Genomic DNA, 27021 nt, shown 5'->3' with positions numbered 1-27021 from the left:
ACAAAATCATCAAACACCAGACCTTGGAGCATAGAGTAGGGAAATTGGAAGATATTCTTCAACACCACACAGTCTCTTGCCATCTATCACACACAGAAGTAAAAGGGACATGGGGAGTACTGCTAATCCTTTTTAGTATCAAAGGAAAAAGCCAGGGTCACTGACATCCAGGACTGAAACTTTCTCTAAGTTCACATCAAGTTTCCTGGGGAGAGAGCTTTGGGAAGATGTGGTTCTGAAACATGGACCTTGACCTCAGCTCCCAAGGGAGATCCTCTGAGGAAGGAATCTTACTCCTAGGTTCTCCAAATGTCTTCCTAGGACTTTGCCTAAGGGACTCTTCCAATTCTAAAATTCATTCCAAAAACAGGTTTGTGCTTTTTTGCTTGTATGTAACATTTATACTACCAAATATCTGACTCCCTTTTGGTGACCTTTTCTCTGCAGCTGGGGTGCATGGCTCTAAAGCAGGAGGAAAAAAGGGAACGCAGGCATACAGGCCCTAAGAAAGGATAGAACCTAAAACTGACCCCTAGATGGGCAACATCATCTTCACTGATAACCCCACTGTGTTAAGCGCGAAGCTAGGCAGTGGAGGTGGTGGTGCCCTGACAAGGCAGCTCAGAGCATGCTTCGGTGCAGCGCGACTCTAGTCAAACAGGCATTGCAGTCTTCACAAGCATAGATACACTCTCTGAGAAGTCTTCAACAGACCCCTCAGTCCCGATTTTAAACCCAGAACTGAAGACATGAAGCTCTGTCATTACACAACCAAACTCGTACCGGTCAGAGAATTAAAAGCCTCTCCCGTCACACTAGGAAACAACTAGGCACTATCTTACGATGGTCGGTCTCAAACCCCACAGTGTCACATGCCTCACATCACAGTCGACTGGTCACCCACAAAGTCCTGCATCCGATTAGGGACACACACGCATGTCTACACCTGTCACGGCCACATCACCGCACATACTCGCACTCGGCTTCGTCACGGCCACAAACGCGCGTACAGAGGCTTGAGACCCGGGCTCCACACACCCCGTCAGCAATGTGGGGGCGATGGGCTTCCTCACCGTGAGCGACGGTTGCCACTCGGAGCGCGACGACTTTCAGGTTGTGGAGCGATAATCAAAGACGACCCTGGATCTAAGTTCTTTTCAAAATCTGCAAAGGGGCTGTGGGAAATGTAGTTCAAGGTCGGAAAAGCCCGTATGTCGAGAAGGCGCGCACGCGCGCGCACGGGGGCTTCGCCTCAAAGACCGAGCCGCGGAGACACTTGGGAGGTACAGCCCGCGCGGGAGTACGCAAGCGCAGACAGCTGACCAGTGGTCGAAGGTGAGGCTGGTGGGTCCTACGGAGGCGGAGAAGGCGGGTGATGGCGGGACCCGGGGGGAATGCCGAGGAGGGAGGCGGGAACCTGGGCTGGGAAAAGCGAGGAAGGAAGAGGGAACCTGGGCCAAGAAGGCCGGGGAGGAAGGCGAGAGTCTGGACCCTGCATGGAGCGAGGAGGGAAGCAAGAACTAAGCAGAAGGAACCAGAATTCAAGGCCGAGGAACACGGAGGAGGGAGGGAATGGGGAGCCTGGGCCAGGGAGCGCCCTAGAGGCAACTGGTAGTCCAGGATGGACAGCGCAGAAGAGGAAACTGGAAGCCCGGGGCTGGTGTGAGGTTGGGGAGGGCAGGAATTTTGTTTTTTTCCCCCATGAGGAAACCCCAAGTCTCGCAGTGCGGCCTGGCACACAAGGGCGTTCAGTTCGTGTAGCTTTTTGTGACTTTCCTTGTGTGGTTTGAGCATGTGTTACTCCGTGTGACGTTGTGGAACCGGTTGTGAAAGTGATAAGGTCTCGGTGTGTGTCTAATTTTTCAAATAGGTTGCGAGTCGATTTGTGTTTGAGACTGCATGCGACTTTGGAGAGACAACAGTAAGGGGTATGTGAGTAAAATTTTGTTACTTTGTGTAGAAGTCTGTTACGGGCTCTGTGAGATTATGCATGACGTGTTTCTATGGGATCGCGATTGTTCGTGGGTGATATAATTGTGTCTTTGTCTAATTTTTAAAGTGTTTTGTGTGCACAGTCCGCGGCAATTCATGAATATTGTCTATTGTGTGACTGAGATGGAGCGCTTGAGAAACTGGACGCATGACCAGTTAAATATGTTTAGATTATCTGGATATTGGCCTTTTTATACGCTTGTAAAATTTGACCCTGTGGCAATTAGACAATTGAAATAGAGATTTTTTTTTTTAATGGAGAAAAGTAAAATAAAAATAATTTAGAGATGGTAGGATTGTATACTGGGAAACCGCATACTGACTAATAACTTGTATGTTCAAATGAGTATACCATTTGGGAGTACACACGTAAAAAATTTCTCCCATAATTGCCACTCACAGTTTCTATTTGGATGAATCTCTTTATTACCCTACTGCTGGATGCATTCCTAGACAAATTCAATAATTTCAGTCATTCTGAAGACTGAATCTGTTGAACATTAAAATGTAAGATTAGTCTCATCTTTTGATAGCTATTTAGTTAAGTAAGATGTGCACTATAGAAATCAATACTTTGAACTTGTCTTAAAAGTAAAAACTCTCCCTCCTGCTGGAAGCCTGCCAGGAAAAAGAGTACATGATCAATGATCAGTTAGTTTCTTCTCTAATTCCTCAATCTCTATTTTGTCTCTTCTTTACCCCCTGTAGGTGGGTAGTCTCTAGCTGGAATGGATTGGGAGCTGGAAAACGGGAAACAAGTCAGAAGTCAGGGACAAGAAGAGGCTAACATGATTGGTACCATTATAATTTAGTGTAAGTCAGCTCTTAACCTTCTGAGAGAACCCACTGCTGGGAACTTCCAGATACACTTCCCTTCTCATGGGTACAGCCACTTCTCCAGCTGTCTCCTCAGTGTTTCCTCTGGGCATGCAGTAGTCCACCTGCTCTGGTGGGTCTTGTCTCTCCGGTGAGTCCTCTTGGACAAGAGGATCCAGGCCAACCCAGGCAGTCCCCATCCATGGGTTGCCCATCTAGAGCTCAGGTGAGAATTAACTCTCTTAGTCACTTTGCCCTCTCAGATCCTGGAAATATGTACATTTCCCCCCAGATTCTCTCACCACTTTGGTTTTCAGTGGTATCAGCCTCTGAGGAGCCTCTTGTTTTCTTCCCCTGGAAAACTACGCCCTAAAAATAATTTTTACTTTCCTAGACATTTCCTTCTTTCAGCCTCTCCAGCCTCTTGAAGTCGGGGTTAAATTAACTAGCAAAACCTTACGTTTTTTACACGATTTTATTTTAGAATGAGGGACACTTAGAAGCTTGTTTTGCTCACCATCTTTGGGACATCTGCTGAGACTGAGAGAAAAATTTCTAAGTTACCATGCTGTTAAAAACAATGACAACAATTAGAAAACTCAGAGGTTTGTTGGAAAAAATACTGACAAATCAATAGGCTTTATATGTGTGCTTACATATATATGTATATGTATGTATTAGAAAACTATGGAAAATGATTAGTGGTCATCAAAAATATGAGATACAAAGGATTTTGTAATCTGTGAAAAAAGAATTAATGTTCCGAAGGGACTCAAAAAGTCAGACTTGAATAAAAGAATAGGAAGACACAAAGTGATAAAGTGTTAAAACTCCCTTAACATCATGCAGTTCCATTAAAATGTCAGTAAAACTTTTGCACTTTCTAAAATTCTTACAAAAGGGATGCCTGGGTGGCTCAGGCAGTTAAGCGGCTGCCTTTGGCTTGGGTCATGATCCCAGGGTCCTGGGATCAAGTCCCACATCGGGCTCCTTGCTCAACAGGGAGGCTGCCTCTCTTTCTGCTTCTGCCTGCTTGTGTTCTCGCTCTCTGACAAATAAATAAAATCTTTTTAAAAATAAATAAAATAAAATTCTTGGGAGAATATGAAAAGCCAAAAATTCTGAAAGAAAATGATAAAGGGGGAAATAGCCCTAACCTGATACTAAAATATGTTTTTAAAATGTAATAACTGCAGAGTCATCCAGATAATTAAGTGAACAGGTCAGTGAAACTAAATATAAAATGCAGATCTACTCATATATAAAGGAAATAAAGTATTTGATGGCAGTTTTGATGAAGGGAGGAAATATGTTATTGAACACCTGACAGCACTAAACCAGATGGTCAATAATCTGTTACAAGTTATTTTTGCATAGGAAAAACACAAAGTCAGTTGAGAAACTATAAAAAAGTACTTTAAGTACTTTAAGTATTATTAAGTACTTTAAGTACTTTAAGTATTATTAAGTACTTGTACTTAATAATGCAGTATTTCTGGGGCACCTGGGTTGTTCAGTTGGTTAAGCATCTGCCTTCAGCTCACATCATGATCCCAGAGTCCTGGGATCGAGCCACACATTGGGCTCCCTCAGGGAGCCTACTTCTCTCCCCTCTCTGCCTTGTGCTCCCCCTCTTTTTTTTTTTTTTTAAGATTTTTATTATTTATTTGACAGGCAGAGATCACAAGTAGGCAGAGAGGCAGGCAGAGAGAGAGAGGTGGAAGCAGGCTCCCCACTGAGCAGAGAGCCCAATGCGGGCTCAATCCCAGGACCCTGGGATCATGACCTGAGCCCAAGGCAGAGGCTTTAACCCACTGAACCACCCAGGCGCCCCTACTGCTCCCCCTCCTTGTGCTCTATCAAATAAATAAATAAAAATATTTTTTAAAAACACAATATTCCTTCCTTTTAAAAAGATTTAATAACCAATCTAGAAAATAAAAATATGATAGAGAAATGAAAGAATTATAAGAGACCATTCACATGAGAAACTAAGGTTTTATACTTATGAAAAGCTTATTTTCTGTCATAATAAAAATAAAACCTAGAACCACAATTTCCATCTACTAGATAGGCAAGCTTCAATAAGTTTGTATCAACATTTGTCAGGGTGTGGAGTGACAGGTATTCTCATGTATTGCTGGTGATAGTATAAATGGTAGAGCCTTACAGAAAGCAGCTTGGAGGTAGGCTGCTAAGAGAGAAAAGATGGTGCTAAAAAGGAGGGGAACTTGCCTGAAATCTAATCTGTTGCCCAAAGGCCTGTATCTCTGGATTTGGGGATAAAATAAGATCTGTCTGTCTCATTCTCCCCCCATTAATTTTGTGGAATGTGCACAGAGGTCAAGGGCCAAAGCAAGGGAAACGGAGGCAAATTCATTTGAGTCTTACGGCATATGGGAGCTGTAAGGCATGTACAGTGTCATGTGGCTTCTTTTCATCTTGGCTTTGCCTTCATAGGAACTGCCTCTTTTCCAAAGAGGAACCCAAAGGAAGACTGGCCACATCTTGCAGATCTCAAAACCATGGCTCAGGTGAGGTGATGGTTTCTCTCTCCTTTCCAAAATTGTCTTTTTTTTTTTTTTTTTAATGGATATTTGAGCATTTGCCTTTCTGCACTAAGTCCTCCTGCCTATCTTCTACAGAGGAGCAGTCCCCATTACTTCCTGTATTGGCCAGAAAAGCCTTTTCCTTCCATAAATGCTCCTTCTAATTTTAATCAGTGTTCACACATCAAGCGGGTATATCCTTGAACATCTTTCTCAGTCTTCTCCCAGAAGCAGAGCTGGGACAAAAATCCATTTCCTCAAATGAGAACATATTACTGCATGAACTTGTCTTACTTAGATAAAAACAGTCAAGCTTGAGATAGAATTGATAGATTACTATTAGTAAGTGGCAAGGAGTCTTGTTTTGAGGCTTTGAGAATCGAGCGGTGCTGGGCAAGTTGTACAAAACTGAGAATCTTGCTTTTCTCCTGTTTGATCCTTCAGTTTTGCTTATAACTGCTAACAATTCCTAAAAACCTGGCCTGCTAGTAACACTCCCCTATTATGCTAATGGTGTTGCTATGTTTAAATTTCTTATAATTTTATATTTGGATGCAGGAGAAATAAATGTATATGTTTAGATCACCATATTGAATTACAAGTATAATTCTTGAAATAATTCTGTTCTTGGTTTCAAAGATGTTACTGTCTCGGTTCTTTCAGAAAATTCATCTTGAGGGGCACTTGGGTGGCTCATTTGGTTAAGTGTCTGACTTTTGGTTTTGGCTCAGATCATGGTTTTGGGGTTATGGGATTGAGCCCCTTGTCCCAGTCTCCTTGGGATTCTCTCTCTCCCCCTCTCCCTTTGTGCTCACCCTCCTGCCCCTCCGCTTACGTGCACATGTTCTCTAAATAAATAAATAAATAAAATCTTAAAAAAGAGTGAAAATTCATCTGTGTGTCTGGACCTCTTAAATACTAGTGTTCTCCAGATTCTTTATTGGTTCTCTTCTCTTTACAGCCTCCTGTTTCTATTCACAGTCAACCACTATTCTAATGATGCTCACATAATTTTAAACCTAGAACTCTCTCAAAAGCATATCCAGTCTCCAACTAAATATCACCACCTGCATGTTCCACAGATACTTCAGGCATCTGGCCAAGATTTATCTCATCTCCTGCCCATCCTGTTCTTTCTTGTTTTGTTTTCAATCTGCTTTTGGCCCCAGTCCCATACCCACCTACTAATAACAGTTAGCTTGAGTTAAATAAATGTCTCTCTTCCACTGCACAATTTAGTGGTGAATCTTATTCCTTATAACCCAGTTCCTTTATCTCTGCTGATATATTTATTTTGAGTGCCTCTTGCATACCGTGATCATTTGTTCACCCATTCAACACCTTTACTCCTTTTCCATTTAACACCTTTGCTCACCCAGTACTCACAATGGATCTTTGTGTTTCTATGCTTTCCTGTTTGTGTATGTGTGTTAAAATAGACTTAATATAAAATTTCACCATTTTAGCCATTGTTAAGTTTATAGTTTAGTCCCATTAAGGACATTGACAGTGTTATGTAACCAGCACCACTATTTCCAGAAGGTTTTCATCATCCGAAACAAAACTCTGTACTTACAACATTAATCAACAACTGTTCTCTTATACTTTTTATAGCCTCATACCTAAAGCACAGTAGAAGAATGTGTAAAGATAGCCCATTAGGGTGAAAAATGTTAAAATGCTTATTCACAGTTTAAATTCAAGAAAGGTCATCATTAATAATAATATATTTTTTCCAGGGTGCCTGTGTGGCTCAGTGGGTTAAAGCCTCTGTCTTCAGCTCAGTTCATGATCCCAGGGTCCTGGGATCAGACCCCACATCGGGCTCTCTGCTCAGTGGGGAGCGTGCTTCCTCCTCTCTCTCTGCCTACTTGTGATCTCTGTCTGTCAAAAAAATAAATAAAATCTTAAAAAAATAAAAATAATATAATTTTCCAATTCATGAATATGATGTACATCTCTTTTTGTTAGATCTTTAACTTCTCTCAGTAATGCTTTGTTGTTTTGTGTTTACCTTCTTGCTCATGTTTTTTTTTTTTTTTTTTTTTTTAAGATTTATTTATTTATTTATTTGACAGAGAGAGATCACAGTAGACAGAGGCAGGCAGAGAGAGAGAGAGGGAAGCAGGCTCCCTGCTGAGCAGAGAGCCCGATGCGGGACTCGATCCCAGGACCCTGAGATCATGACCTGAGCCGAAGGCAGCGACTTAACCCACTGAGCCACCCAGGCGCCCCCTTGCTCATGTTTTGATAATCGATCCCTCTGTATTTTTTTTAATGTTACTGTAAATGTTATTCATTTTTTAAAAAATTTTATTTATTTATTTGACAGAGATCACAAGTAGGCAGAGAGAGAGGAGGAAGCACGCTCCCCACTGAGCAGAGAGCCCGATGTGGGACTCGATCCTAGGACCATGACCTGAGCCGAAGGCAGAGGCTTTAACCCACTGAGGCACCAAGGCGTCCCAATGTTATTAATTTTTATTTCAAATACTCACTGTTTACCACTAATATGTGAAAATGCAATTCTTTTTTTTTTTTTTAAAGATTTTTTTTGAAATTTTTATTTATTTGACAGACAGAGATCACAAGTAGGCAGAGAGGCAGGCAGAGCGCGGTGGGGTCAGGAAACAGGCTCCCCGCTGAGCAGAGAGCCCAACGCGGGGCTCGATCCCAGGACCCTGGGATCATGACCCGAGCAAAAGCAGAGGCCTCAACCCACTGAGCCACCCAGGCGCCCCGCAATTCATTTTTGTATAATGATCTACAATCTTTCTAAAGTCACTTATTCTAGTAATTTTTTTGTATATTCTTTAGGATTTTCTACATAGACAGTCATGTCATATGTGAATAATAACTGTGTTCTGTCTTGCTTTTCAATCTATTCATTTACTACATTGCCTAGACCCTTCAGTACAATGTTGAATAAAAGTGGTGAGAACAGACATTTTTACCTTGTATTCAGTGTTTCATTATGAAGTATGATATTAGCTGTAGGTTTTACATAGATTTATTAGTTTGCTGATAGTTTTTATAATGAGAGGGTGTTGAATTTTTTCAGGAGTTTTTCTGAATCTATGGTTTAGTCCCCCTTATATGACTTTTCTCTTTTTTTCTATTAACACAGTAAATTATATTGATTTTGAGGTGTTCAGTCAACTTAGTAGCCCTAGGATAAATGCCACTTTGTCATGATATATTTTTTTATATACTGCCTAATGAATTTGCTAACACATTGTTAAGAAGTCTTGTTTATGAGTCAGAAGAATTTGGTCTAATTTTTCTTGTAATACCTTTGTTTAGTTTTGGTATCAGGGTAATTCTTTTTTTTTTTTTTTTAAGATTATATTTATTTATTTGATAGACAGAGATCACAAGCAGGCAGAGAGAGAGGAAGGGAAGCAGGCTCCCTGCTGAGCAGAGAGCCCAATGCAGGGCTCGATTCCAGAATCCTGGGATCATGACCTGAGCCAAAGGCAGAGGTTTTAACCCACTAAGCCACCCAGGCGCCCCTGGGTAATTCTTTTTTTAAAAGATTTATTTATTGAGAGAGAGAGAGAGAAGTGTGTATGCATGTGAGTGGGGGAGGGGCAAAGGACAAGGGAAAGAGAGAATCTCAGGAAAGAGAGAATCTCAAGTAAACTCCCCACTGAGCTGGACACAGGGCTCAATCTCAGACCCTATATCATGACCTGAGCCAAAACCAGGAGTCAGCCGCTCAAACGACTCAGCCACTCAGGCACCCCAATATCAGGGTAATTCTTATAAGTTGGGAAGTATTCTCTCCTCTTATTTTCTGAAAGAATTTGTGCAAATTGGTATTATTTCTTCTAAAATGTTTGTTAGAATTCAACAGTAAAGCCATTTTAGCCTGGAGATTTTCTGTGGGAAGTTGTTTAACTAGCAGCTCAATTTCCTTAGTAGAATTAGGGATATTCAGGTTATTAGGTTTTTTCCCTTCTATGAGCTTCTATAGTTTGTATTGTTCAAGGAATTTATCAAATTTATCGACACAAAGTTGTCCAAAATATACTTTTTATCCTTTTGATGTCTGTGCAATCTATAGCAATGGCCCTCTTTCATTTATGTTACTGGTAATTTGTGTCTTATTCTTTTTTTGGTCAGTTGGCTGAGGTTTATCAATTTCATCAATTGTTTCAAAGCACCAGCTTTGAAACATTGATTTATTCCATTGTTTTTCTGTTTCTTCTTTCTTTAGTTCTTATCTTTTTTGTTTCCTTTTTTCCCCCCAATACTTTGGGTTTAATTAAATCATGTTCAGTTTTGCAGATGGAAGCTTATGAGACCTTACTTTTTTTCTAACAGAAGGATTTACTGCCATAAATTTCCCTCTAAGCACAAAAAAAATTGCACATGTTGTATTTTTATTTTGATTCAGTTGAAAATATTTTCTAATTTCCCCTGTGATTTCTTTTTCAACCTATTGGTTGTTTAGAAGAAATGTACTTAGTTTCCAAATCTTAGGGATTTTCCATATAGCTTTCTATTATTGATTTCTACTTTTATTCTTTTCAGTTAGGGAACATATTCTGTTTGATTTCAATCTTAAATTTATGGAGACTTATTGTGGCACAGACTATAGTTTAAGTAGATGACTGTGCTGTGTGCCTGTATATAGAGTATTTATTCTGGTGTTATTAGGTAAAGTATTCTCTAAATAATCAGGTCAAATTGGTTGATTGTGATGGTAAAGACTTCTGTATCTTTATTGATTTCCAGTCTGTTATAGCAATGACTGAGAGGAAAGTTGAAATCTTCAGTTATAATTTTGGTTTTGTCTACTTTTCCTTTTCTATTCTACCAGTTTTTACTTAACATATTTTGAAGTTCTGTTTTTAGGTGCATTTACATTTACAATAGTTATATTTTCTCATGAATTGACCCACACTGTTATTATGAAATGCCTTATTTAATCCCTACTAATAGTCTTTGTTCTGAAATATATATTATTTGATACTATATCCATTTGGCTTTCTTACGATTAGTAGTTACACAGTGTACATGTTTTCCATCCTTTTTTTAAAAAAAGATTTATTTGTTTTAGAGAGTGTGAGCAGGGAGAAGGGCAGAGGGAGAGGGAGAGAATCCTCAAGCAGACTCTCCACTGAGCATGGAGCCTAATGGGGGACTCAATTCAAGAACCTTGAGATTATGATCTGAGCCAAAACCAAGAGTTGAACCCTCAACCAACTGAGCCCCCCCAGGTGTCCCTCCATCCTTTTTACTTTAACCTTCCTATGTTTTCTTATTTATAGTGCGCTTTTTTTTTTTTTTTTAAGATTTTATTTATTTCTTAGAGAATGTGCACGAGCAGGGGGAGGAGCAGAGGGAGAGCAACAGGCGACTCAGTACTAAGTACAGAGTCCGACCTGGGCCTAAGTAGTACTCAAGTATATGAATAAACCACAGTTTGTTTATACTAATTGTGTTTTGATAGTCTTTTTTTTTTTAAAGATTTTATTTATTTATTTAAGAGAGAGAGAGCATGCACAAGTGTGGGGAAGGAGCAGGAGAGGGAGAAGCAGACTCCCCACTGAGCAGGGAGCCCAACATGGGACTCAATCCCTGGACCCAGAAATCATGACCTGAGCCAAAGGCAGATGCTTAACCAGTTGAGCCACCCAGGTGCCCCAAGACATAAGTGTTCTATAGTTTTCAGAGTACAGATCTTTTACTCTGGTTAGGTTTATTCCTAGATAAGTTATGATTCCTGGTGCAACTGTAAATGGGATTTGATTCCTTGATTTCTCTTCTGCTGCTTCATTATTGCTGTATAGAAATGCAACAGATATCTTTATGTTGATTTTGTAAACTGCAACTTTGCTGAAATCCTGTATTCTAGCAATTTTTTGGTGGAGTCTTTCAAGTTTTCTACATCGAGTATCATGTTTGTGAATAGTGAAAGTTTGGGACGCCTGGGTGGCTCAGTTGGTTAAGCAGCTGCCTTCGGCTCAGGTCATGATCCCAGTGTCCTGGGATGGAGTCCCACATCGGGCTCCTTGCTTGGCAGGGAGGCTGCTTCTCCCTCTGCCTCTGCCTGCCACTATGTCTGCTTGTGCTCGCTCTTGCTCCCCTCTCTCTCTGACAAATAAATAAATAAATCTTAAAAAAATATATAGTGAAAGTTTGACTTCTTCCTTGTTAATTTAGGTGCCTTTTATTTCTTTTTGTTGTCTGATTGCTGAGGTTAAAATTTCCAGTACTGTGTTAAATAATTGTGAGAGTGGACATCATTGTCTTGTTCCTGACCATCGGGGAAAAGGCTTTCGTTTTTTCCCCATTGAGGATGTTATTTACTGTATGTCTTTCGTATATGGCCTTTATGATGTTGAGGTATGTTCCATCTATCCCTACTTTGTTGAGGGTTTTTATCAAGAATGGATACTGTATTTTGTCAAATGCTTTTTCTGCATCTATTGACAGGATTGTGTGTTTGTTTGTTTGTTTTTAAGATTTTATTTGACAGAGAGATCACAAGTAGGCAGAGAGGGGCGGGGAAGCAGGCTCCCTGCTGAGTAGAGAGCCGGATGCCTGGCTCGATCCCAGGACCCTGAGATCATGACCTGAGCTGAGGGCAGAGGCTTAACCCACTGAGCCCCCCAGGTGCCCCAAGACTGTATGTTTCTTATCATTTCTTTTATTAATGTGGAGCCATGTTGATTGATAATGCAATACTGAACCACCCTTGCAGCCAGGAGTAAATCCCACTTGATCATGGTGAATAATTATTTTAATGTACTGTTGGATTCCGTTTGTTAGTATCTTGTTGAAAATTTTTACATTCATGTTCATCTGTGATATTGGCCTATATAATTATCCTTTTTGGTGTGAGCTTTGGTTTCTGAATCAGGGTAATGCTGGCCTTGTAGAATGTGTTGGGGAGTTTTCCTTCCATTTCTATTTTTTTGGAACAGCTTGAGAAAAATAGGTATTAACTCTTTTTTTTTTTTTTTTTTAACTCTTTTTTAAATGTTTGGTAGAATTCTCCTGGGAAGCCATCAGGCCCTGGACTTTTGTTTGTTAAGAGATTTTTGATTACTGATTTTGTTTCTTTGCTGGTTATGGGTCTCTTCAAGTTTTCTATTCCTGTTTCTGTTTTGGTAATTTGTATATTTCTAGGAATTTATGCATTTCTTCCAGATTGCCTTGTTTGTTGGCATATGATTTTTAATAATGTTCTCTTATAATCATTTGTATTTCTGTTGGTTGTGTTGGTTGTGATCTCTCCTTTTTCATTTGTGATTTTTATTAATTTGCATCCTTTCTCTTCTTTTTGGTAAGTCTGGCTAGGGGGTTATTAATTTTATTAATTTTTTCAAAGAACCAGTGCTTAGTCTGATTCATCTGATCTCCTGGGGTGGGGGGGTTGTCTATCATTTATTTCTGCTCTAATCTTCATTATTTCCCTTCTTCTGCTGACTTTAGTCTTTCTTTCCTGTTACTTTTCTAGCTCCTTTAGGTATAAGGTTAAGTTGTGTATTGAGAGTTTTGTTTCTTGAGGTAGGCCTGTATTGTTCTGTACTTTCCTCTTAAGACCATTTTTGCTTCATCCCAAAGATTTTGGACTATTGTGTTTTCACTTTCATTTGCTTTCATGTATTTTTTTTTATTTCTTCTTTAATTTTCTGGTTAACCCACTCATTCTTTAGTAGGATACTCTTTAACCTCCATGTATTTATGGTCTTTCCAAATTTTTTCTTGTGGTTGACTTCAAGTTTCATAGTGTTGTGGTCAGAAAATATGTGTGGTATGATCACAGTTGTTTTATACTTGTTGAGGCCTGTTTTGTGACCCAGTATGTGGTCTTTTCTGGAGAATGTTCTATGTGCACTGGAAAAAAATGTGTATTCTGCTGCGTTAGGATGAAGTGTTCTGAATATATGTGTTAAGTCCATCTGGTCCAGTGTGTCATTCAAAGCCATTGTTTCCTTGTTGATTTTCTGCTTAGATGATCTCTCCATTGCTGTAAATTATCGTATTTTTATCAATAAACTTCATTATGCTTGTTATTAATTGATTTGTATATTTGGGTAGTCTCAAGTTGGGAGCATAAATATTTACACTTGTTAGATTTTCTTGTTGAATAGACCCCTTTATTATGATATAATGCCCTTCTTCTTATCTTATTACAGTCTTTGGTTTAAAATCTAAGCTTGCGGGTTCCCAAGTGGCTCAGTCAGTTGAGCATCTGCCTTCAGCTTGGATCATGACCCCAAGGTCCTGGGATCGAACCCACATCAGACTCTCTGATCAGTGGGGAGCCTGCTTCTCCCTCTCCCTCTGCCTGCCACTCTGACTACTTGTGATCTCTCTCTTCCTATCAAATAAATAAAATCTTAAAGATTTTTTTTTAAAATATGGTTTGCCTGAAAAAAGTATGGCTACTCCAGCTTTCTCTTGATGTCCATTAGCATGATAAATGGTTCTCTATCCCCTCACTTTCAATCTGCAAGTGTCTTTACTAACCTGTTTTTTTAATCCATTTAAATATATTCTATATTTTAAGGCAGTTTTAGGTTCATGGCAAAATTATATAGAAAGTACAGAGTTGGGGCGCCTGGGTGGCTCAGAGGTTAAAGCCTCTGCCTTCGGCTCAGGTCATGATCTCAGGGTCCTGGGATCAAGCCCCGCATCGGGCTCTCTGCTCAGCAGGGAGCCTGCTTCCCTTCCTCTCTCTTTCTCTGTCTGCCTCTCTGTCTACTTGTGATCTCTGTCAAATAAATAAAATCTTAAAAAAAAAAAATTACAGAGTTTCAGGGTGCCTAGCTGGCTCAGTCCATGGAGCATGTGACTCAATCTGGGATTGTGGGTTCAAGCCTCAGATTGGGTATAAGATTACTTAAAATCTTTTTTTTCCCCCCAAAAGTACAGAATTTCCATTTATCCCCTGTCCCCACACATGAATAGTTTCCCCATTATCAACATTTTGCTCTACAGTGATATTCATTACAGTGAATCTACATTAACACATCATTATTTCGCTAGGTCTACAGTTTACATTAAGATTCACTCTTGGTCTTATATATCCATATCCAGTGGATTTTAACAAATATATAATGATATATCCACCATTATAGTATTATATAGAATAGTTTCACTGTTCTAAAAATTCTCTGTGCTATACTCACTTATCCCTTCCTCTTTTTTTTTTAATTGTCTCCATAGTTTTGCATTTCCAGACTATCATAGTTGGAATCATACAGCCTTTTCCTTTTTTTTTTTAATAATTTTTAAAAAAGATTTTATTTATTTATTTGACAAAGAAAGAAAGATCAGAAGTAGGCAGGCGTGGGGGGGTTGGTAACAGGCTCCCCGCTGAGCAGAGAGCCTGGTTCAGGGCTTGATCCCAGGACCCTGAGATCATGACCAAGCTTAATGCACTGAGCCACTCAGGTGTCCCTCATACAGCCTTTTCTGATTGGCTTCTTACACTTACTAATGTGCATTTCAGGTTCCTCCTATTTTGGGATGAGGTTTTGTTTTGTTTGTTGTTTTTAAAGATTTACTTATTTATTCATTTAACTTAGGGGAGGCAAGGGAAGGGGAAGAGGGAGAGAGAATCTCAAGCTGAATCCCCACTGAGCATGGAGCCTGACATAGGGCTTAATCCCACGACCCTGAGATCATGACCTGAGCTGAAATCGAGTCACATACTTAACTGAGCACTCAGGTGCCCCAACTTGTTTTTTATTCATCTCTTTGTATATATGTTATATTTTGTGTCATTCAAATACATTTTAATAGTTTATTTTCATTCGGTATTGACTTTTTAGTTATATCTATTTCCATGCCCAGGTTTTCATTTTGTTGAGTACATTAAGAATAGCTGCCTTGGGGCGCCTGGGTGGCTCAGTGGGTTAAAGCCTCTGCCTTCGGCTCAGGTCATGGTCTTAGGGTCCTGGGATCGAGCCCCGCATCGGGCTCTTTGCTCAGCGGGGAGCCTGCTTCCTCCTCTCTCTCTCTCTCTGCCTGCCTCTCTGACTACTTGTGATCTGTCAAATAAATAAATAAAAATCTTAAAAAAAAAAAAAAGAATAGCTGCCTTGAAGTGTTTTTTTGTTTTGTTTTGTTTTTTTTGCAAAATCCAACATAGGGGCCCATTGGGGATTTTAGTTTCTCTGACTGGCTTTTTCTGAACATGGGTCATATTCCCCTTCCTCTTATTTTGTTTTTTTTGTTTGTTTGAATGTTTAGTAATTTTTCTAGAAACCTGGATATCATGAATAATACAGTAATCTGATTCTGTCATTTCTTTTTTTTTCCTGAGGATTATTGGTTTTTTTTAGAACAAAATTTTTTAGAACAAAAATTGTTTTTGTTCTAGCAGGCAACTTATTTGGTTGAAATCGAACTTTAAACTCTGCCCCTACCCCCAAGTGTAGAGCAGCTGATAGATCAGCTCAGTTCTTTAAGCTCCTACCTAGTGCTTTGGACCCTAGGCCCCTAAGGGGAGGGGAGGTAGGTTCTCTTCATGTTCATGTACCTTAACTTTTATTAAGGAATTGGTATTTATACTTATATTTTAGGTTTTAGTTTCTGTAGGTCTCTTTCTTCCAGTGTTTTTTACCTCTCATTTCCTGCTGCTTTGTGAGCTGCAACTTTGAACAACTCCATCCTGTAAGACTTCAGTTTTCTTTTGCTTGAGCTATGAGCAGGTTATGTAATGCTGTTAATCAAAAATTCAGAAATCTCAGAATCTCACTAGGTGCAAGTGTACTTATATTTTTTCACAACTCTTTTCTGGCATCTTTTTGCTAACTCCTCTGTGACTTCCCCAACAATTGCTTAGTTTAACTACCAACCTGGAGTTCTGGTAGTGTTTATACTCTCATTTTGGTTCTCATCATTTCTGTAGTTCTCTCACTTCAAGAATTTATTTCCATGGGCGCTTGGGTGGCTCAGTGGGTTAAGCCTCTGCCTTCCGCTCAGGTCATGATCTCAGGGTCCTGAGATGGAGCCCCGCATTGGGCTCTCTGCTCAGCCGGGAGCCTGCTTTCCCCCTCTCTCTCTGCCTGCCTCTCTGCTTACTTGTGATCTCTCTCTCTGTCAAATAAATAAATAAAATCTTAAAAGAAAAAAAAAGAATTTATTTCCAGGAGTTCCTGGGTGACTCAGTTGGTCAAGCATCCTTTGATCTCAGCTCAGATGTTTATCTCACAGTCATAAGTTCAAGCCCTGTGTTGGGCTCAACACTGGGTGTGGAGCCTACTTTAAAAAAAGAAAGAAAGGGAGGGAGGGAGGGAGGGTGAAAAAGGAAGGAAGAAAGAATGAATTTATTTCTAAATCTCCCACTTATCTGCCAGCTCCAAATTCTGTCAGATATACATGTTGTGTTAATTATAAATAATTCTTATCTGAGGGATCGTTTTCTTGACCAATTTATTGTATTAGTTTTGGATGCCAAAAGTTGTTCCCAAGCATTTTAAAACAGTATTCTTCCCGCATAACATAATCTTGACAGGGAAAAATTTTACCTTGAGAGTTGTGCTCCCCTTGTAATATACAGCATCTTGTATATTCTTTTGTTGTAGTACCTGTAGTACCTGTAACACTTTCTAGCATTTATGTTTATACATACTTTCTTAAAGATAGGTGTTCCTGGCTTTGAGGCTATGCAGGGACTGTGCCTTATATGTCTTGGCATTCCAGTAAACTAATGAAGTTTTCGGGTACAAAGTGACTTCTATTTTGAGAATTAGTTATTAAATAAGTTCAGTGACAGGTACGTCTGCCTTCACTTTTGTTTACCTTACTATGTAAATCACAAAATAAAAATGATTGACTTTCTTTGTATTCATATGAATGCCCCAAAGGAGCAGGATCAAAAGTAGTCCACAGTATCTGGTCAGCTTACTCTGATCATAGTTCCAATCCATTGCAGGCATCAGTGTCATTCAAAGATGTGACTGTGGACTTTACTCGGGAGGAGTGGCAGCACCTAGATCCTGCTCAGAAGACTCTGTACATGGATGTGATGTTGGAAAACTATTGCCATCTCATCTCTGTGGGTAAGAAGAACTCTCTTTGAAACTTTCAGTAGCATACATTTCCTTTCAAAGTGCCCGAATTATGGGTTGAATTTCAGGCTTAAGAGGTGATGAATTATTTGTTAACAGAAAGGATAACTGTGTACTTACCCAGAGCAAGATGTTAAGTTTTCTCTTACATGAAGAAGTATCTTAATTTGCAGTACTGAAAATGTACTGTGATAATTTTTCAAGTGCCTTGAAGCCTAAGCAACTTAATCCAAATTTTTCTTTATCAGGGTGTCACATGACCAAACCTGATGTGATCCTCAAGTTGGAACGAGGAGAAGAGCCATGGACATCATTTACAGGTCATACCTGCTTAGGTGAGTTTCTCACTCTTCAGGTAGATGAAATCTGGTGCAGAATAAATTTTAAAATGGTCACATGGTGGGTGGCACCTTTGAAATATTTTGTCTTTTTAAAGGCTTCTAACCTTTTAAATGATTATCATGCCTGCAAAACTTAAACTTTCAAATATCACTTTCCCAATATAATATTCTTTTCTAGTTTGCTTGATGTTATCAAGGATATTTGCCACTCAGTCAAAATGGACTATAAGCCTTCCTGTAGATCTTTTTTTGAGATTTGTGTCTTTTTCTAGCCTTCTCAGTTCTTTATCTTCTTGCCATTGTATGTATTTCTTTTAGGCATTCTTAAATATATATTTTTTAAGGTTTTATTTATTTGACAGAGACAACGAGAGAGGGAACACAAACAGGGGAAGTGGGAGAGGGAGAAGCAGGCTCCCCACTGAGCAGGGAGCCTGATATGGGGCTCGATCCCAGGACTCTGGGATCATGACTTGACCCAAAGGCAGATGCTTAACAATTGAGCTACCCAGGTGCCCCTTAAATCTATTTTTTTTTTTTTTTCCAGTAATAGAGACTGTATTTGTGTTAACACAATGATTATGTAATCCTCAATATCATGTTCAAACAAAATAATCTATAATAATTTCCAAACAATGACTTTTGGTAAAACAGGGGCTCATAAGCCTAGACATTACATATACCCACCACTTTTTTTTTTTTTTTTTTTTCCCACCACCCTCTCCCATCCCCCTTCCCCCCCGCAACCCTCAGTCTGTTTCTTGAGATTGAGTCTTTTATGGTTTGTCTCCCTCCCAATCCCATCTTTTCATTTTTTCTTTTCCTACCTCCCCCCAAACCCCCCCACCTTGCATCTCCACTTCCTCATATCAAAGAGATCATATGATAGTTATATTTCTCCGATTGACTTATTTCGCTAAGCATGATACCCTCTAGTTCCATCCACGTCGTCGCAAATGGCAAGATTTCATGTCTTTTGATGGCTGCATAGTATTCCATTGTGTATATATACCACATCTTCTTTATCCATTCATCTGTTGATGGACATCTAGGCGCTTTCCACAGTTTGGCTATTGTGGACATTGCTGCTATAAACATTCGGGTGCACGTGCCCCTTCGGAGCACCACGTTTGTATCTTTAGGATATATACCCAGGAGTGCAATTGCTGGGTCGTAGGGTAGCTCTATTTTCAGTTTTTTGAGGAACCTCCACACTGTTTTCCAGAGTGGTTGCACCAGCTTGCATTCCCACCAACAGTGTAGGAGGGTTCCCCTCTCTCCGCATCCTCGCCAGCATCTGTCATTTCTTGACTTGTTAATTTTACCCTTAAATCTATTTTTAAAGAACAGAATATTCTTGGCTAATGTTTTTCTTCTCATTGCTTTCCATTTTTTTTTCTTTTTATTACCTCAGATTTGTTTTCTGTGCTAAGTCTAATAAGCTCCCCTTCTCACCACAAATTTAGCTGTTGGTTTTAAAAGTTATTTGCCTTGGCCCAGATTGATAATTCCACAGTTATCATTTCTTCCAGCAAACTTCTGTGGTTCATTTTATATGGCTGATCATCATTCCTGAAGTCAGCCCTTAGTGTGGGTAAAACATTAAGTTATTCTTTTTTTTTTTTTAAAGATTTTATTTATTTATTTGCAGACAGAGATCACAAGTAGGCAGAGAAGCAGGCAGAGAGAGAGGAGGAAGGAGGCGCCCCACAGAGCAGAGAGCCCGATGCAGGGCTCGATCCCAGGACCCTGGGATCATGACCGGAGCCGAAGGCAAAGGCTTTAACCCACTGAGTCATCCAGGTGCCCCAACATTAACTTATTCTTATCCTGATTCCCTTAGTGATTATTTCCAACTTAGCCTCTTTTCTTCATTACTAGCCATATTGCCTGGAACAATACCTGGCATATAATTGTCACTGATACATATATTTTTAAATGTATATTTTTTCACAGTACTCTCAGTCTTATTTCTCCAATTTGACCTCAAGGGATCTGCCTTTAAATTATAGTAATTTCATCCATTGTGAGGACTAAAGCTCTTTATGTAGATGTCTTTAACACTGAGATATCAGCACATTTCTCCCACCCTCACTGTAGTACTTCAGGATTCGGCACTCTGATGTTTCACCTGTTTTGTGACAATATGTTGAAATGAAAATCATGAACTTTCCTAGCTTTTAATTTCTTTCTCATTATCTATTTCTAAATTATTTTATTTCTACCATTGATATCAGCTTTTTCTGTCTCTATCATCTCTTATGAATCTCTTCACAATTTGTATTATGTTTATCAGCCTGTGGGATAGATAGACATCTTCCCATATTTTCATTTTTGACTGATGTCATACAAAATGATGTTACCTTACTTCATGTCTTGACTATAATAATTACATCTTGGCTTTGCTATAATTTTGTCTTAACTCTTCTAATTTCTTATTCCCTATTATTATATGAAATTGAAATTCTTCACTCAAGGACTACTAAAATAAGCCTTCATTTTGTCTTTTCAACTTTATTTTTCTCCCTTGTGGAAAACTTGATAATTTCCACTTGATCTAGTCTCCTCAGTGTTCTCTACACATCTGTGATTTGTCAAGGTGTCCTTTTCATTGTGTTCTGTTTTACCTTTCATATACTATCTGTCTTTTAAGTTAAGTTTTGAGATTTTTTTTTCTCCATACACTGTTTCTTAATTACACCACATCCTCTTTTGAATTCCCATGCTACCAACTCACTAAACCACAACTCTTGGATATGGTTATGTAATTTGATAACTGATTATACAATGGTTTATGTTTAAGGATTCTTTCCTTAAGAGGATAAGATCCTCTGTTCAAATCTTTCTTACTCTAGTATATAACATGTTAAGTATTCAGTAGATGCTTCATTAACTGTGGAGCTATACAGAGGAGATATGTTCTCCATTCAGAAAGCTTACACTGGTAAGCTCCTTTCAGATGTACCTGCTCAGGCCATCGCAGTATAGATTCTGTTTGAAATGGTTGAATTCTGCCAAGCACTACCTATATAGGTAGGATACACAGTGTTAATATACACTCAGAAGAGTTAAAGGAGATAACCAATAAAGTATTCTTTTCTGTGAAAAAGGATTACTATCAAAATCTGCATTTTTCACAAAATATTTATGACTTGATTAAGCTTGTAAAAAGATTTGTTAAAATTGACTTTCCTAGACCGTGACCATTTTCAGGTTATAAAGAAATAGTGCTTAAAGTGGTGGGGGGAAATAAGTGAAGGAATTTTGATATAATTGAATGGTAGCATTTTCTTGAAGATTACCTAAATATGAGTAGAAATAAGACTGGAAGGCAAGCCAACTGATTAAAAGAACATGAGCAAGGCATGTGATAAGAGTAAGTGAGAGGGGGACCTGGGTGGCTTAGGGGGTTAAAGCCTCTGCCTTGGGCTCAGGTCATGATCACAGGGTCCTGGGATCGAGTCCCGCGTCGGGCTCTCTGCTCAGCAGGGAGCCTGCTTCTCTGTTTCTCTCTGCCTGCCTCTCTGCCTACTTGTGATCTCTGTCAAATAAATAAATAAAATCTTAAAAAAAAAAAGTGAGATACTTATAATGCAATAAATACAAGACATTGCTATTGTTATGTGTGAGATTTGGCAGATATGTGGACAATTCTGAAAATGTGTTTGAATATAAAAAGTGAATCTAGGTGATTTAAAGTCTTGTTTACAGAGGTTCCTTGTATGTTGGTGTTGAGGGTAATGGACTCAAGGAAAAAACCTAGGTTTAACATTGTTCTATTGAGTGTGGGTGATTGCAAAGTAACAGAAGTCAAATATAGCTACAAAATTATAAAAGAAATGAAGGTTAAAGTTAATTATTTAGAAAGAGAATGAACAATCTAATCTTGTCTACCATATGGAAAACTGGAGTTAAGATAATTTACTATATCAGGGAAAGACTTGCAGCAGTCTTTCTTTAAACCTGAAAAAATAAGTCTGCAAAGAGGAATAGTTATAATTGATGATCATGAGATTTTTGTTATTAAACCATCCTAAAAGGATAATAGGAATATGAATATGCCAGTAAATATACCCCTAGTCAGTTTTATAGTTCCTATTGGAAGTATTTTCTCAGCTCTTCTAAGAGAAAATGATTCCCAGCTATATGGAGGATAAGAGCCTAGGCTATAAGATTGTCTTTCTAGGGGCACCTGGGTGGCTCAATTGGTTGAGAGTCTGACTCTTGATTTTGGCTCAGGTTATAATCTCAAGGTCCTGAGATCAAACCCTGCATTGGACTTTGTACTCACTGAGAGTGCAAAAGTTACTAATGTACATTGCTTAATTTTTTATTTTTTTCCACACTGAGGCAGAGTTTTTATTTAGGTTTTGTGTCTTTTTCCAAAAGTAATTTGTTGTGGGGTCTTCCTTGATCTCATATGCTAGATCTTTCCATAACAAATATGTGAAGATTCGCAAATTGTTATTAATTATATTCTTTTGTAGAAGAAAATTGGAAAGAGGAAGACTTTTTAGTGAAATTCAAGGAACACCAAGATAAGTTTTCTAGATCAGTTGTATTCATCAACCACAAAAAACTGATTAAGGAAAATAGTAATGCATATGAAAAGACATTTACTTTAAGCAAAAACCCTATTAATTCAAAAAATCTACCTCCTGAATATGACACTCATGGAAAAATTTTTAAAAATGTTTCAGAATTAATCATCAGTAATCTGAGTCCTGCAAGAAAAAGACTTAGTGAGTATCATGGATATGGGAAATCACTCCTTAATACTAAAGCAGAGACAGCTCAACCTGGAGTCAAATCCCATAATCAACGTGGCAGGGCTGTTAGTCATAACGAAGTACTTATGCAGTACCATAAGGTGGAAACTCCAGCACAGTCATTTGGATATAATGACTGTGAGAAAGCCTTCCTTAAAAAGGGAGGATTAATTACACATAATAGAGCTTACAGAAGGGAAAACCCATCTGAATATAATAAAAGGAGAAGAGCAACCAATATTGAAAAAAAACATACATGCACTGAATGTGGGAAGTCCTTCTGCAGGAAGTCAGTATTGATTCTGCATCAGGGAATTCACACAGAGGAAAAACCCTATCAGTGTCATCAATGTGGAAATTCATTTAGAAGGAAGTCTTATCTCATTGATCATCAGAGAACTCACACAGGAGAAAAACCCTTTGTTTGTAATGAATGTGGAAAGTCTTTTCGCCTAAAGACAGCCCTCACTGATCATCAGAGAACACATACAGGGGAGAAATCCTATGAATGTCCACAGTGTAGGAATGCCTTCAGATTGAAGTCACACCTCATTCGTCATCAGAGAACTCATACAGGAGAGAAACCATATGAGTGTAATGACTGTGGGAAGTCCTTCCGCCAGAAGACAACACTCTCTTTACATCAGAGAATTCATACAGGAGAGAAACCCTATATTTGTAAAGAATGTGGGAAGTCCTTTCATCAGAAGGCAAACCTTACTGTACATCAGAGGACTCACACAGGGGAAAAGCCCTATATATGTAATGAATGTGGAAAATCTTTTTCCCAGAAGACAACCCTTGCTCTTCATGAGAAGACTCATAATGAGGAGAAACCCTATATTTGTAATGAGTGTGGGAAGTCCTTCCGCCAGAAGACAACCCTTGTGGCACATCAGAGAACACATACAGGGGAAAAATCCTATGAATGTCCTCACTGTGGGAAGGCCTTTAGAATGAAGTCATACCTCATTGATCATCACAGAACTCACACTGGAGAGAAACCGTATGAATGTAATGAATGTGGGAAGTCCTTCAGTCAGAAGACAAATCTGAATCTACATCAGAGAATTCATACAGGGGAGAAACCCTATATTTGTAATGAATGTGGGAAGTCCTTTCGCCAGAAAGCAACTCTGACTGTACATCAGAAAATACATACAGGACAGAAATCTTATGAATGCCCTCAGTGTGGGAAAGCCTTTAGCAGGAAGTCATATCTCATTCACCATCAAAGAACTCATACAGGAGAGAAACCATATAAATGTAATGAATGTGGGAAGTGCTTCCGCCAGAAGACAAATCTCATTGTACATCAGAGAACTCACACAGGGGAAAAACCCTATATTTGTAATGAGTGTGGTAAGTCCTTCAGTTATAAGAGAAACCTCATTGTGCATCAGAGAACTCACAAGGGAGAAAACATAGAAATGCAATAAATGATGTGACTTCTTTGTAAAGCCTTCCCAAGTTATTGTAAAACTTTAGTTTAAAAAACAGCATGCTAAAACATTTTAAAAAGGTAATTTTAATCACAAATGTAATAATAGTTAACTTAAAGTACCAACTACATAACTACTGTTTACTAGCATATTATAATGGGTATGATCATTTGTTATTAAACTCTATCAGAAATGAAGCTAATTTTTAAGTTTTCAAGTTCTGCTGACTCAGTTTATTTTTTTAAAAAGTACTTACATAATACATGAAGACCAAGATACAAAATGGTCACAATGTCAGTTTCTATAAAAGAAGGAAAATAAACATATTTCTCCTTGTGCTCTGGAATAAAAAACAGTTGTTACTTCCCCAAAGATTACCCCATGTACCTGGCTTATAATGTCATGAAGTAGTCTTTGCATGTCTTTAAACTTTATGTATTTTTTTTATCATGTATCATGAATTTTTTGTGTCTTGTTTCACTCAACGTTTTTAAGATTCATACATTATTGCATGTGGCAGTAATGTGTTCATTTTCATTCTGTTTACTCTTCCATTTTACAATATACCACTATTTATCCTTTTGATGGATATTTGTATTTTTTATAATTTTGTGTTGTAATAAAAATGCTGCTAAAATGCTATAAGTATTCTTTTGTGTGTGTATTTCTGTTAATCTTATATTAAGATGAATTACTCAGACTCAGATGAATTCTGTTAATCTTATATTAAGATGAATTACTCAGAATTACTTATCTACTATGGTAGATAACTGCCAAATATCTCAGACCTTTCTTACTATGAGTTGATTCACTTGGAGAGTAACAGTTCTGATTGTAAGCAATGTGGAAAAGGTCTTTAGCAGTCATCCAACTAGAGAATTATTTTTAAAAATCCATATAATGTAATTGCAAGAAGACTGTTAATCATGAATATATGAGTGTAATAAATCTTTTTTTTTTAAGATTTTATTTATTTATTTGACAGACAGAGATCACAAGTAGGCAGAGAAGCAGGCAGAGAGAGAGGAGGAAGCAGGCTCCATGCTGAGCAGAGAGCCTGATGCGGGGCTCGATCCCAGGACCCTGGGATCATGACCTGAGCTGAAGGCAGAGGCTTTAACCCACTGAGCCACCCAGGTGCCCCAAGTGTAATAAATCTTAAGAGACTATTTAGGGGGCGCCTGGGTGGCTCAGTGGTTTAAGCCTCTGCCTTCGGCTCAGGTCATGATCTCAGGGTCCTGGGATCGAGCCCCGCATCGGGCTCTCTGCTCAGCAGGAGCCTGCTTCCCCCTCTCTCTGTCTGCCTCTCTGCCTAGCTCTGATTTCTCTCTGTCAAATAAATAAAATTAAAAAAAAAAAAAGAGAGAGACTATTTAGCTGTGGCTTAAACCTTACACAAAACCAGAGAATTCGTACTGGAGGGAATCCTATAGTTGTCATTATTATAGGGATAATTTTAGCCATAACTTACACCTTATTCAACATCAAAGAATTCATACCAGAGAAAGGGAAGTTAAGTGACACAGATGAGTAAAATTTGGGAGAATAAGTCACATAGACAGAACTATGAAATAGATATATAAGTAAGCCTTTATACCTTGATCTCAGGAAATGCGGGTATCTGAAATTACTGGAGGGGCGCCTGAGTGGCCCAGTTGGTTAAGCATCTGCCTTTGGCTCAAGTCATGATCCCAAGGTCTTAGGATGGAGCCCCGCATTGGGTTCCCTGCTCAGCGGAGAGCCTGCTTCCCCCTCTCCTCCCTACTTGTGGTCTCGGTTGCTCTCGCTCGCTTGCTCTCAAATAAAATATTTTTTTTTAAAATCACTGGAGAGATTGTGATGTTTGAGAATTGGAAATCTGCTAAAACAATAACATCTATAGCATCCTTTCTGTGAAAATAGTAAATTCAACAGCACCTTGAACAGTGTTACTGAAGGCCCCTGATTATAACATATATTTATTGTATACATTGTTACTGTGTATAATAAAATGCAGTGGAAATCTAAATAGGCTTCCCCTGTCCCCCAGTTGAGGCTGTCTACAGAAAGGGACACCAGTTGCCAGTGGATAATAAATGGAAACATGCTTGTTCAAGGCTTGCAGATAATTTGAGAGAAAAAAAAAGTGGGTAATAAGGAAAATCAGACATGATACAAATTCAGACTTGAAAGGATCATAGAAAATATAATGCCTTGTCTGGCCAGACAGAACACTGTGGAATTTAGCCTTTACTAGTAACTATTTATACTTGGAGGGATTCGGGATTTTTTAAGGTTTTGGGGTTTTTTTGTTGTTTTTTTTTAATGTGGGCAGTTGAACTGATGCTAGAATAAAATAAAAAGGTAAGTAATAGGATCTATATTCATAAATATGAGAATCTAATAATTGTTTCATTTGAATAAATCTATATTTGTATGTGAGTAAATACTATTATATGCTAACAATTAACAAAAGAATTATACTCACAACTGAGAACGTAAGCCTATCCTTTTTCTTGGGTATGTAGTGAGTGGGGAGGTACAGTATAAGTGAATCTGTTCTAGCCTCAACAGACCAAGATATTGGGAATGTGTGAGTCACTTTCTCTTGGATATTCTACGCTCACTTGTTTCTTCTCTGCTATGCATTTCTGTGGCTGTCATAAAAATAGAAATTATCTAGCATTCCTACATGTGCTATCCTGCCTCTCGGTTTACTAATTATGTCCTGAAATAGCCATGTTTTTGCAGTAGAGCATTATATGCATATACTTATTTTATTGCTATACATGGTACCTAATATTCATGTTTTAATAGGTCTTGTGTATGAGGTACTAGAAAATCTTGTGTACTAATGGACAGTGTTTTGAACTCACAGATGACTAGGCTGCTTTCCTACCTAAGAGAATTTCCAGTATAGGAAGTTATATAAACAAGTCAAAAGTATTTGTATAGTAATCATTGGGAATCTCTACATATTTACGCTTTTAGCTATTTCCCAAGATCTCCCCCAATTTCTACTCTTCTCTCATGGTTACTATACCCATCAAAATATGTATCACTTATAGAAGGGGATGGAATGGAGTGTTATTAGA

At 38.7% G+C, this 27021-nt stretch overlaps 1 protein-coding gene and 1 long non-coding RNA gene across 4 annotated transcripts in view; one reads left to right on the top strand and one right to left on the bottom strand.

The window, feature by feature from the left end:
* The first annotated feature begins 1271 nt into the window (after positions 1-1271).
* ZNF567 (zinc finger protein 567) lies at positions 1272-24594 on the top strand. Of its 3 annotated transcripts, XM_080828285.1 has the most exons (7): positions 1272-1335; positions 1871-1928; positions 2701-3034; positions 5269-5342; positions 17260-17386; positions 17644-17730; positions 22224-24588. In XM_080828285.1, exons 4-7 carry the CDS (start codon positions 5334-5336, stop codon positions 23942-23944), a joined length of 1944 nt encoding a protein of 647 aa, XP_080684411.1. In that variant the 5' UTR covers positions 1272-1335; positions 1871-1928; positions 2701-3034; positions 5269-5333; the 3' UTR covers positions 23945-24588. The 3 variants fall into 3 exon arrangements, with proteins under 3 accessions (XP_080684411.1, XP_080684412.1, XP_080684413.1); XM_080828286.1 differs by lacking the exon at positions 1871-1928 and having other exon boundaries at positions 1313-1335; positions 2701-2805; XM_080828287.1 differs by lacking the exons at positions 1272-1335; positions 5269-5342 and having other exon boundaries at positions 1614-1928; positions 2701-2805; positions 22224-24594.
* LOC308358186 overlaps positions 24023-27021 on the bottom strand; it is a 29751-nt gene continuing 26752 nt past the window's right edge. The window contains exon 5 of the long non-coding RNA XR_013968292.1: positions 24023-24248. This is a non-coding gene — a long non-coding RNA (uncharacterized lncRNA). The remainder of the gene's footprint in view (positions 24249-27021) is intronic.

Source organism: Martes martes (assembly GCF_963455335.1).
Source record: "Martes martes genome assembly, chromosome: 17".
NCBI classification, from domain to species: Eukaryota; Metazoa; Chordata; class Mammalia; order Carnivora; family Mustelidae; genus Martes; species Martes martes.
This window is presented reverse-complemented; position numbering and strand designations above follow the sequence as displayed.